The 12,981-nt window shown below is 39.5% G+C and overlaps 2 protein-coding genes across 2 annotated transcripts; both read right to left on the reverse strand.

The window, feature by feature from the left end:
- Nucleotides 1-3,010: 3,010 nt before the first annotated feature.
- fam8a1b (family with sequence similarity 8 member A1b) lies at nt 3,011-5,979 on the reverse strand. The gene is made up of 5 exons (XM_079640267.1): nt 5,373-5,979; nt 4,461-4,581; nt 4,211-4,334; nt 3,942-4,081; nt 3,011-3,842 (listed from the first exon to the last, which is right to left on the reverse strand). The coding sequence occupies exons 1-5, from the start codon at nt 5,818-5,820 to the stop codon at nt 3,698-3,700; spliced, it is 978 nt and encodes a 325-aa protein (XP_079496393.1). The 5' UTR covers nt 5,821-5,979; the 3' UTR covers nt 3,011-3,697.
- A 1,650-nt stretch (nt 5,980-7,629) lies between these two features.
- Nucleotides 7,630-8,612, reverse strand: fabp4b (fatty acid binding protein 4b). Its single transcript, XM_079640699.1, has 4 exons — nt 8,420-8,612; nt 8,069-8,244; nt 7,890-7,991; nt 7,630-7,784 (listed from the first exon to the last, which is right to left on the reverse strand). Exons 1-4 carry the CDS (start codon nt 8,490-8,492, stop codon nt 7,731-7,733), a joined length of 405 nt encoding a protein of 134 aa, XP_079496825.1. The 5' UTR covers nt 8,493-8,612; the 3' UTR covers nt 7,630-7,730.
- Nucleotides 8,613-12,981: the final 4,369 nt, after the last annotated feature.

A 12,981-nucleotide genomic window follows, 5' to 3' on the forward strand; every position in this document is an offset into this window, starting at 1 on the left:
AAAAACGTTTTTTGCTCGTCAAAGTAAATGTTCTAGATGTCAGCTATATCGGCTGTCATGTCAAAAAAAATTATCCAGGTTTAAACACATATTGTATGTTGATGTGTTGGAAGCGTATTAAATCATGTGAATCATTAAGCTAAAGATGACTCTGAATTTGCTATGCTATTTTTTCTAAAATGGTGGCTATGGGGTAAAGTGAACCATGGGCCTTGGGGTAAGTTGAGACAGTTTTTCAATGGAGAAATGAAGGAAAGTAGGCCAAGTTGATAATAAGAGCTCATTGTAGGCTACATTTAAAGTTGAATTGAATTCACCTTGTGTTTGATTGGTAAGATGTATGAAATGTTATCACCATTTGTATGATTACTTTTCCTTTTAACATGTTACAAAAAAATCAATCAATTCAATTGAAATTTATATTAAAAATATTTGAAAAACTAAACTTGTATTTGGTTTGTTATTTATTGTTTAAAGTTACCTTTAAGATTTGTTGTAGGTATGCCCGGTTTGAACAGGTATGCCCAGGTTTGAACAGTGGTTCAATTTACCCCCTGACCTGGATCAAGTTGAGCCACAAGACCACTTTTTTTAGAAGTAATATTTTCACTGCCCTTGATCAAATATTAATTCTTATCATTGCCATTGATAGGAGACATCCTGAATTATAGGTGTGTGCTTTCATTTTACTATGTGTCATTTCTCCTTGCTTAGAGGACAGCATAACAAAAAAATGGCTCAACTTACCCCACTCTCCCCTACAATGTATGTGAAATAGTGTGCACATTTATACATTCATAAATGCTTTTGTCCTCCATGACACCTCAAGTGTTGGAGCAGTCGTTTGCATCCCACCCCAGTCAACAGGTCTCCTCTTCATGATCAGCCTTTTCAACACACTCAGGCAGACTGTAATTACTGACTGCACTTGAGAGGAATTCCATTGGGCACAGACACACTGGCAGAAATAAAAACAACCGGGTGCAGCATTTCAGTTCACAGCACCTTTCCATAACTTCAAAACACCTGGAGCCTGCTGCTGTGTGAGTGAAGAGCAGCAGCAGCTGACATGTTAGTACATCTTATAATAATAATAATAATAATCATAATAATAATACATTTAATTTCAAAGCGCTTTTTCAGGTGCTCAAAGATGCTTTACAGTGGTGATAAAACGAGATAAAATAGAATAAAAAGATATTAAAACAGCAACACAACACAATTCACAAATTAAAAGCCAATCTGAAGAGGTGTGTTTTGGTCACTGTTTTGAATGTGGGGGGGTCGGTGCAGTCTCTGATGTGTTGTTGAAGGGAGTTCCAGAGTGTGGGGGCAGCGATGGAGAAGGCTCTGTCCCCCCAGGTTCGTAGCTTGGTTCGTGTGGGGATAGAGAGGAGGTTCGCTTCTGATAAACGAAGGCTGTGGGAAGGGGTGTAGTGGTGGATCAGGTCGGTGAGGTAGGGGGGAGGGCCCGGTTATTGAGAACTTTGTGTGTTATGAATGAATACTGACCAAGAAGAACACCAATTGTATAATTCATAGAGAATATTTTAGTCCAGTTGAGCCCAGACTGTTTACCTTATCCCTCGGCCATGTATGTGGATATTTCAGACACAGACACATGGCTGTCAGAGAAAGCTGTGAGCCCTCCATGCTGCCTGAGAGGACTCTGTTGTTAAAAGAGCCAAAAAGGGTGGCAGAAACTCAGGCTGAATACCTTACCAACTCGATGCCGTATGGCATGCCATGTGGCACCAAGGAACTTGATTTGTCAAGCAAAGCATTAAACAATAGCCACAGAACATGGGATAGATAACAGACTAATGCTTTTGAACATAGTTGCAGTGATTTCACAGTTCAACTTATCGGTCTACCATTATGTATTGTAATAGTAAGAGTCAACTGCATTGCCATCATCATTGGATTTCTGTGACACGTTGTCTGTGTTTCACAATAGTTTTACCAAAGTTCTGTAATATATTGTAGAAATTATGTTTCCCTTGAGCTTTCCTAAAATCTTCCTCCTGCACATTCCCTTTGGATACGAGCCAGGGCATGTGGATGCAAACTAGATTACAAACATGCCTCAACTCCAACCACAGCAACACTCCCTCATCCATATTCAGAGCAGTAATGGTGGATAATTTCTGCCCACACTTTTCTGTTCCTCGGTAAAGCCAATCACAACTATGAGTTATATTATTCCCTTGCCTACAGTAATGGCATGGTGCATGGCAGCAGCATGTGGGATGGGGGTCACTCTGTAATCTGGGGCTACCATCTGTGGCTGTCAGATGAAGCTGCCACTTAGTGTGCCTAACACCATCACCATGTCAACTCATTGCCAACAATTAGAGCTTTAGCCGTCATCTGCAAGTATGGATGACATGCTATAAGAATGGAGGAGACATTTATTGGAACAAGTTGATTTAGGTTGTTCCTTAATGAGGTAGAGAATTATTCACTTTTACTGTGATTTACTTTTTTTTTTATAAATGAGAACACATAGAACATTAAAACTATTTAATGCAGGAATGCTTTAAGCTTACAGGGCATGAGGCATCACCAGATGGGCAGAGTGATATGTGATGTCAAATATACACTAGATGAAGCCAAACTCCACTAACTACTATTTCATCTTCTTACAACAGGGAAAGAAAACTATTTAGAATGACTACATTTAATGATTATGTTACAAGATTAATTTATTTATTTTCTTAAAGAAATTATACTGGGATATATATTTTAGTGTGATAGTAGAGACGATTTTGGACACAATCTTAAAGTTCTAAATGGCACACTAAACTAAAAATATAAAGAAAATGTATCTTAGCGTGACCACAAGATTCAAAAGCAGCTTTAATAAACCTTTCCATGAGTTATAAAATAACACGTGAACTTTTTAAACAAATGTTTTGGATTATTTTGTGTTTTGATAATTGGTGGAAATCACTGTCTGAAAGTCCAGTAAGAGTTATCGAACAGCAGACATCTCCAACATGCAGAGAAATAGTGGTGTTTTCATTTAATTTTTTTAAATGCAAAAACAGTGAATCACATAAACTGTGTAATACATAATTTTTTCTGCCACACACATGCTGTCAGATTAAAAGGAAGATAAATTGCGATTAAGTTTACATTTCCTTTAAATACATTTAAATGTGTCTTAGAACCACAGCATTTCACCATCTGAAAAACACGATCAATAGGCATCCATCCTGCATTACGAAAGTCAATGACTGAAAAATCAGGGCAAGCTATTCTTAAGACACGTTTTAATACAAATACAGACGGTATAATCTCATAAATTAATAGTTAGCAACTTCAATACTGCTTGATACAAGACATTCCCCCTTAATCTGAAAGGTTAGTATTTAAAAAGAGGCAAATGTTGTATTAATGAAATGGTGACATATGCCATCCTTATTCCTGTCTTCAAAGTAGACATTAACTTGGCACATGGAACAGTTTCTGAAAGCAGCATGTAAAAAAATACATGCAGAAATACAGTATGTGTCCGAGATAAACCAAACCCAAGTATTAAGGAGCTGAAATAGTTCATATGTGTATCCAACTCTCATCTTAATGCTCCTGTGTTTTCTGCTGATACCCTGAAAGGCTGAGGTCTGGGTTCTGCAGGTCTTTTTAAACACACACAGTGCCTGCTGAGTAGGACTTTCTTCTGGTTTCTCCTGCGTCATCTGATCCTGGAGCGCTTGACAACAATTGTACCAGCTACCATATCATAAACAGTCCTATTGTGCTGGAAGAACAGAAGTGTGATGAAGGCGGGGAAAAAGAAGGCAATTGAAAAGTTCTTGTTCAAGGCTCGGACAGTTGATCTGCAGAGGGAGACAGAGACAGGCATTAGCATACAGGATAGAGAAGGTCATGTTTGTTGTGAAAATTCCAAAAGATAATCTTTAAAAGGAACTACTCACGCAGACAGAGACACATTAGTTGCGGGCACTACAAGCACCCTGTTAGGCTGAACCAGAATAGATGAGTCACATTTTACAACTCTGAGTCCAACAAGAAACTTCCCCGGTGTGGCTCCTCCTGCTCCCCAAATGCACACAATCTGAAGAGAGAATGGTGCTACTTTAATGCATGGCAGCTTTTCCAAAATGTTAACAGTTAAGATAAAGACCACGGTTTTGTTTGACTTTGTCTGTCATAGCATGCTCAATATTTTTACATGTGTGCTCACCTCGTAAAAACACACTAATATCCTGTACACAAGAGCAACAAGCATCATTTTCTGTAGCTCCTCCATGGATGTGTCCTCATCAATTTCCTCCACTATGAAATGCATGGCAAACTTGGAAACATCTCTGAAAAAGATGAAGCATTTCTATTATATTAATCCTAAGGGTGTTTATTCAATTACAGTTAAAGTTTAAAGGGATAAAAACACAGGCCTAAATATTGTTTCATCAGCATACAAGTAAGAAACTCACTTGATTCCACTCAGATGCATAATACTGATGATAATAGTTGCTTTGATGAAAAACAGTATGAAGAAATCCACCACCTCAGCCAGGAGTCTTTGGAGAGGTGAAGGAATGCTATACTCCCGACCTGGCGAAAAGTATAGCAGAAAAGAAAGTCAGGCAGGTATAGTCAACTCTAAAGTCTGGCTTACAGAGATCCAGTTCCCAAAGGTTTTGAATAAAGTATTTTAAGTATGGTAACCATCTTTTCGTTTGTTTTTTTGGTACGGTTAATGAAATATAACTATTTACCTGAGACTTGTTTAGAATCAGAATCAAATTCACCTTTATTGGCCAAGTGTGTCTAAACCACTGCTTTCTATGCATGGACAAAAAAATAAACAAAACAGCAAGTAAAAAAAGGCAACAAAGATGGGCAAATAAGAATAGATAAGACTTCAAGCACAAGTACCTAAAAAAAGAAATAGAGAAATATTATACCAATAATCAAGCATTAAATAAAAGGAAAACGTTTATCTCTGTAGGCCTATATGTTAAGAGTTTCAGTTGTAAACTATACAAATTAGTGCAAAAAAACTAATAGACATGGACTAGATGATTTTATACAGTATGTTTAAACATGTATACATGCACATAGTTACCGCCCGTCTACACAGCAGCGTTAAGGATTTTCAAGATTTTTTCAAAGCTGTTGTGTGGACGGACCGTTAGGACCATCATTTATTATGCAGGCTTAAGTTGGAATTTCCCATTTTGCAGTCAATAAGCAGACTCAGACTTATACTTTTTTTTTTAAACGACAACTACAGTAGGGTATTTGTTTCCAGCATCTGGCAACCTGGGGTGGGGGGTGTATAACCTCACATTATAACAATTTGGAGACTTACAAAGTCAACGCAAAGCACCAGCAGCTTGTACCTGGTCTCTGTGCATTTCCGTTCTCCTGGCGCTGCTGCGGCTGAGCGGTCACCGCAGCCCCACCGGCGGCTTCACCTGCTCGCGAGGAGCCGGCAGGTGGATAGCTCGACGACGGAAGCCCAAACGGACCATTATACCAGTTCATTGAGTTGATATCAAGCGGTGTCGTCGACGGTCCAGTGTCAGACTGTAAGTAATAAGGGCAGGACATGGTCGCCACCCAGCTCTGCCAGCTGACATATCCACTGTAGTACTGCCACATCCAGCCCTGCAGCTTCTCGCAGTACTCTGCTGTGGTACAGCTTTCACCAGCGTCTTTCTGAACTTTGACATTGTTCTGGTGGTTTATTCGTTGCTTTACCTCGTCAACGAGGGGCTTAACTGAGTTGGCAAAAGGTTTATTCTTTACCTTATCGACTTCCATGTTTGTGTTTTCTTCGTCAGCCATGTTTGATGAGGGCGTCACGTCACGTCACGTACGATGACTTTCCGGATCAACTCATGTGGCAGCTCACTAAAAACAAACATTATGGTCAAATAATCCTTATTGTTTGAGACTATATTGCCTTCAAATGAATAAGATATGTGTTTTCTAAAGACAGACAAACGCTCATGATACTTAAAACTCAAATAACATAAAACACTAATACATTTGCCCCAACTTCACCCCCTTATGAGAATATAATGGTACTGTCCAATCATGGCTGCTATCACAAGAATCAGCCACAAGGGAGTAGCATTTCTGCGAGAAATAAACTGCAGTGAGCTTTTGGCTATGAATATTACATTATTAGTTTAGGGTAATGAGATTTTTTTAAATTGTTGTAGGTTTGAGAGATATTATTTCTAGATTCAAACCTTTGCTGGATTAATCACTTCACATTGCTTGCTGCTACTCATATTTAAGCTGTTTGATGTATCACTTTGGGTCCTAGTAATATGTGTTTAAATGTTGTAATGTTGATGTTATATGATAATGATTGATCTATTATAAAATATATATATTTTTGCTATAATATGACACATTAAATAAGTGCATGTCACCTTTTTACACAAAGCAGCCAAGTTGAATAACAATCTGATCAATTCCTCAGCTAATGGTGTGATTGTGTTCAAAGGGGAAAACCCATGTCAAAGGAGGTCTGGTTGTATAAGCCTTCTTCGACACACTATAGTGATTGAGTTTGATCATTAACAATACGTTATTCATGAATCTAAAATGAGTGGGAGAATTTGACATAATTTAAACCCATTAAGTAATTTTTATTTGACATACTTAACTATATCTCACATAACATTAAAAAGAGCTTTTCTTTAGACGGTGTTACACATTATTTTATATTTAAAACCATTCATGTTCAAGATATGCCAAATGCCTGAATACATTTTTTTGTGGCATGGTCTTATGATGTAACATTCCAGGTAACAAATCGGCTTTTTATAAGTAGATACGCATTGTTTCTTGAGCACCACAATCCTTCTCTGGTCTGGAATTTTAACAAAGAATTTGGGCCTCAACCTACTGCCCCAAAGAACCCTAATTAACACAAATGATGTGCACTTGCTTCAACTCCACATCTTTGCTTCCAAGACAAGAGGGGCTTGGCACAAATGAGGGGTCACTGCTTTAACCCCAAGCAGGGATTTGGCCTTCCTACCACCCAGTCACCCACATGAGGGTTGCTCTGATCAGACATGTTTTTCTTGTTTGAACAAAAGGCCTCTGTCAAGCCCACTATATCCACATCTAAAGCTTTAGAGATTGGGAGGATGCAGGAGTTTAAAACTGGTTAACTGGCCATTGTATCTGAATTTAAACCAACCCAGATTGGAAGGAGCAGATTTTAAAATAATTAGATCAGTGGTCTTATTTACTGATTGTTAATTCTGACCATTTTAGTCATGCTTTGAACATTCATTTAGCAATAAAAGCCTAAAAAATGTAATTGACCAAAAAGCCCTTTTTAAAAAAGTATAAAGAGGTCGCAAGCAAATCCAGATTTTTTTAACCTTTGTGCAAACAAGAAGATGGATGTTTCTTTTTCATAGGCTGTATATAACGTTTTTTTTCAACTGAATTAGGCCTACAACTTGATTTATGCACAATACTTGATTCCCTTGGTTCCTTTTAAGGAACGTCTCCTTTTGTGCCTTCTTTCTAACAATTGTATTTGTATTGCTGTCAATTTTAGTCCTTTTCTTCTGGGTAAATAACAAAAATTAAAAGTATATTATAAATGAATGCACAACTATGACAGATTTTTACAGTTCAGACTTTATTTGCATGTTTGGCAGCAGCTTGTTTTCTTTTTCGCGTCCTGTAATGTGAAAGTCAAGTCTAAAACAACTGATGTTTGATTATGCTCCTTTCTCATAAATCCTCACTGCAACCACGTCATCCATAACACATTTCTGTTGAGACAATGTTTAAAAAGTTAGAAATCTTACATAACGCAGTTTTAAAAAAAACTACAACCATTTAATGATACTGCACAATGATATTGCACAATTACTCACGGCTGTTAGTTTTCCATCTTGGATCTCTCTTTCCAATGTGGTCTTCTTGTCCTCCCACGTCTGCTGTTGCACGAGTTTGCCATTCTCACACGTGATCAGGGTCTGGAAATCACGTTTGGTTGTCAGAAACACAATATAGCGTTAATAAAAATAAAGCTGACAGACAGAAGATGACCCACCTTGGTCTTTCGGCCATCTGCAGTGGTCTCGTCGAATTCTTCGTTCAGTTTGAACTTGATCTCCGTGGTCTTGAAAGTAGTCTCAGACTTCATTGAAACCATCCCAGCATCATCCACGCTGATCACCAGATTAGGCTTTGCCATGTTCCCCATTTGCCGGGTGGCGAAGCCCACACCTTCAACAAAACGAGGGTTAATATCAGATGCTGTAAACTGTCTAATGGTGTAAATGATGCTATGGATGCTTGTCGAAAACTTCGATTCTCCCATCCTTACATTAAGACTTTTAATGCATCATTAAAACCACCCCTCTTGTTATGATACTCTTTAAATAATTAAATATATCCATACCGATTGCCTTCATGTATTCATCAAAGTTCTCGCTGGAAAGCAAAGTCCAGGTTCCAACAAACAGCTCAACCATGATGATGAAGATAAATCTCAGTCCGCGCTACACAATCAAAGATATTTCAGGTTCACAACTGAAGAACAGAAAAACCGGCGCCCAGGGAAAAGTTCATATTTGAAGACTGATCAAGCATCTGCTTGATTCAGAGCTGTCCAATCAGCAGCAGGCTGCGACGTTGCCATGTAAACGAACGGATTAGGGGGCGTGTCTATTGAATCTGATTTTGATGATGGTTTAACATGGGGTTTGATGGGGTTTTATAAGAGGGACAATCTGGGTTTAGCCCAGGTCTGCTGACTATTCTGCATTCATCCAGTGGATTTAGTGTTGTGTGAGGTTGAATGTCGCCCCTGCAGAAGTTAAGACCCAGACAAATACAAAATAAAAATCCATAATAACTTGAACGACATTAAGAAATATTAATATTCAGCTGGTTTATAGGCATGTTGCTTGATTACACAAAAAACTGAATGTGCGTGTATTTTAAATATGTAAAAGAAAAAAAATCAAGACCAACACATATTAGGACATCAAAATGATATATTATTTAAATTGAATTTTTGTAAATATTTGCTTTTAAAATATAGCCATTAAGAGAATGATATTCACAATAAAATGAAGTAATTGTTAAATTCAAAGGTCGTTATAATGTTTTCCTCCATAATTGCAAAAAATTGCCACGAAACAGCATCACTCCCTCACTGAGTGAATGGTAACGCTCGGTTTGACCGGTAGATGGCGCCTGTGAAAAGCAAATAAATCTGTTTCTGGAAGATCTGTTCATAACTAAACACAACCCCAAAAATGTAAACATACCCAAAGGCAATTGATTTAAAGTTCATTTGGGAGAAACCAAAAAGACAATAAAATAAAGGAAGAAAAAGTAATGACTCTTTAATATAAATATTTAATTCACCTATGTTTATATATTTCAATCTAAATCCTCTTTATGAATGCCATTGCAATACAAAATGCAGATAGTGAATGCAGACGAATGGATACAAAAATGAAACAAAGAGAAACAGCCCATAAATCCCTTTATTCCATTTTGGTTGTGTACAAATATAAGAGTTCCTCAGTGTTGCTGAGAGTCAAACTGAGAGAGTATATATAGACCTCAATGATTGGAGATGCTCAGAGCAAATCAGAGGCATTTCAGATTAGTGCTCTGATTAAAATGGATTCAGTTGTTATATCCTCCTCTGACTGCCTCCCACTGAAATACGTTCACATTGGTCTTACAAAGGTCTTGCAGACATCATTTGGGAGCAAAGAGGGACTGTATTAAACCATTCAAAATGGATTAGTCACTGTCTGCAACTTATAAAATGCTTGTTGAATTATGAAAGACCAACAGCTTTTCTGGTTAAATAACAAGTACGGCCTAAGCACAATTTGTCTCCTGTTGACTAAGAAAAAGAAGAACAACTCAGAAAAAAGTCACTAAGTCACATGGTCTGCATGCCCTCATAATTTAGTCTGTTTGTAGCTTTTGGTAAGGGATAATCATTTATATTGATAATTATCCATATGTAAATCAAAGTCGGTGCTTGATGTATAATTCAAAATTAGCTGTCAATATGAAACTAGAAAATCAATACGTTCCACGTATGAAGACCTAATGGCTGTCAGACGGGTGGAATATTTGATTTCCTGGAGCAAGTGCATTCATTATTCATTAACTTCAATGACAAGCAGTAATGATGTGATAGTCAAAGAGCCTAAGCTCTAATATGTCGTGAAATGTTGTTAATAAGCCGATTATTTGTTGTTCTGTCACCCAGGGGGGGTTCTGCGTACCTAGAGGTGCCATCCAGCAGGCAAGGATCCCTTCTAATGAACATGAACTCTCACTGGCAGCCACAGAGAAGAACTTTCCTCCTGGTTTTCATCAACACTTCAGCCCTCATTGATGGGAGAACAGTGGCCGCGGACAAAAGCTGTATATACTGTACAAACACAGCTCTGAGCGGCAGCACACTGACTCATTCTTCAGTGTGTGTGAGAACGGAGGGGGACCCCTTTCAGCTCCTTTGTGTTGGTGTCTGTCAACAGTGTAGTTGGAAGCAGAGCCCATTGTGGCGGCCAGTGTTTCGTATTGACACAGGGCCTCGCTCAGCTTGTTCCCAGGGTCCAACCTGAGGACTCATGAATAATGGAGAGAGGATCCTCAGTGCCAAAGGGGAGTTTGCAAGTCTGACTCGGCATGTGCCGGCAAGTAAAACTACGGTCACAGCTGATCATGTTGATGGTGAACTTTGAGTTAACACTGGGAGAATCTGACAGAGGAGCAGTGCTTCAAATATATAATTATTCCATAAAAGGCACCAAACATTTAAACATACCTATTTACAGACTATGCAAGTCTTTTCAAGTTTGTATTCCCCTTCCTTCTAACTTAACCTTTTCTATGCTTGGTAAACTTCACACACATTACATCTAGAGATCTATGAAAGTCTCAAGCATTGTCATTCACATACTTTAGTTGAGACTTGTTTATTTATTTTACCAAACCCCAAAAATGATTTATTTATTTCATGGAGACCTGCTGCTAGCATTTTCGGGAACCCAAAACAAGTCTTTAAGTTTGTCCATCTGAGTCATAATTTACTTTTGAAACATTGTAAACAATAAAAAAGTGCTTTCACAATCAAATAAAAAAAAGCCATGCTGTAAATACTTCACAGAATGAAGAAATTAGACTTCAAGGCCTGTTGCAATGTTGGGAAAAAAAAGCTTTAAATATTAGGCAAAGAGTATGAAGGGAAGATATGCTCCAGTTTGCCACAGGTGTGAGTTCAGGAATGGTTCCCAGCAGGTCCCAACCATCTGCTGAGAGGCTCACACGACCTGAGCGACGTGGCCCCTCCTCTGGGCCTTTTTACACGGCTGCTGGATGGGGGGAACCAGAGGCCATGGCGGGCGCCAATCGTTCTGCGCAGCCATGTGATGTGTGTGTGTGTGTGTGTGTGTGTTTGTGTGTGTGTGTGTGTGTGTGTGTGTGTGTGTGTGTGTGTGTGTGTGTGTGTGTGTGTGTGTGTGTGTGTGTGTGTGTGTGTGTGTGTGTGTGTGTGTGTGTGTGTGTGTGTGTGTGTGTGTGTGTGTGTGTGTGTGTGTGTTGCGGAGGTCAGGGAGGTGCCTTTTGCTTGTGTGCTTTGAGCTGTTTCATCCTTCCTGCTTTGATCTTCTCTCTCATCCCTTCATCCCACACGCTCCCTACGCCTCAGGCTTCTGGTTTGCAGCACACCGACGTTGGGGCTGAAAGGGCATGAAAGGGGGGGGGGGGCTGCCGCTCACAGAGACACTGCTTGTTCTGTCGTTACAGTGAGAGGCAGGGAGAGCTGCCCATGGGGCATAGCCACCGGGAGCAGAGGGCAGTGGGCGGAGGGTTCACCAGGAGCTAAAGTGATGCATACTGTACAACTCTCTGCTCCTCTTTTATACTCTCTCAGATCCCCCAACAGTGGGCTGGAATTCTTGTGTGAAAAACAACTGCCACAGTGCTTGGAGGGCAGCATCCTGACCCCTTACAACATGGGAAAGTGCACCCCTCAGCTGGTAGTTATATAAAGCCTTCTGGAGTCATGAGAATCCCTGATAAATCACTTGGCCTGAGGCCTCATCTCTCTGCATCTCACATGGAACAATTATTTTCTCTGGGTAAATGAAATATGCCTTCCGCCGAAACTCTTTTATAGGTTGTGATCAAAGTGGTTTTATGTAATCAATGTGGCGAGTCATAGTCGTGGGACAGTGAGACAGTCGTCATATGAATATGTGTCAGAAATCCTAATTTTATCCTAGCCCTTTGTACTTCCAGAGCCTCCCCCCCCCCCCACACACACACACATACACACACGCACACACACACACACACACACACACACACACACACACACACACACACACACACACACACACACATACACATACACATACACATATACACAAACACACACTTACTGCCCCCCTATACCCCACCTGCTGAGCTGAGACTGGGAAACACAAAAGCAGAGGTGCAGAGCAGAACCCCTAATTGAAGATGAATTGGGAGGGGGGGCACTTACCTTTATTTAGACATGTGGTAAGTGTTAGGCTGTGACAATTAAGTAAACCGTCTCGACAGATGATTGCACTTAATATTTCATGACACAATTTGAGGGGGGGGGGGGGGGTTCAAGGGGTGGCCAAATACCCAAGGCTCATCCCTTTCATGATGATTCCAAGGATCATAAATATCTTTGGCATCTCCCAAACGGGCAAGTGCTCTCTAACCTTTCCTGTCACATGGATATGTGACTGGAGTGGACTACATAGCAGTAATTCATGATACCAGTGGAAAAAACTTTATTTTTGGAGCAAAAGTTAAATTTGTTTGTGAAAATAAGCTTATGTTAAGAAAACAGTAGACGTTGTAGGGGACATTTTGACTAACTACAAGGAAAGTATAAATCCATATGGACCGATAAACTGGACAAACGTGGGGTGAACAACTGCACAAAAG

The sequence above is a fragment of the Notothenia rossii genome, assembly GCF_949606895.1.
Source record: "Notothenia rossii genome assembly, chromosome: 7".
NCBI lineage: Eukaryota > Metazoa > Chordata > Actinopteri > Perciformes > Nototheniidae > Notothenia > Notothenia rossii.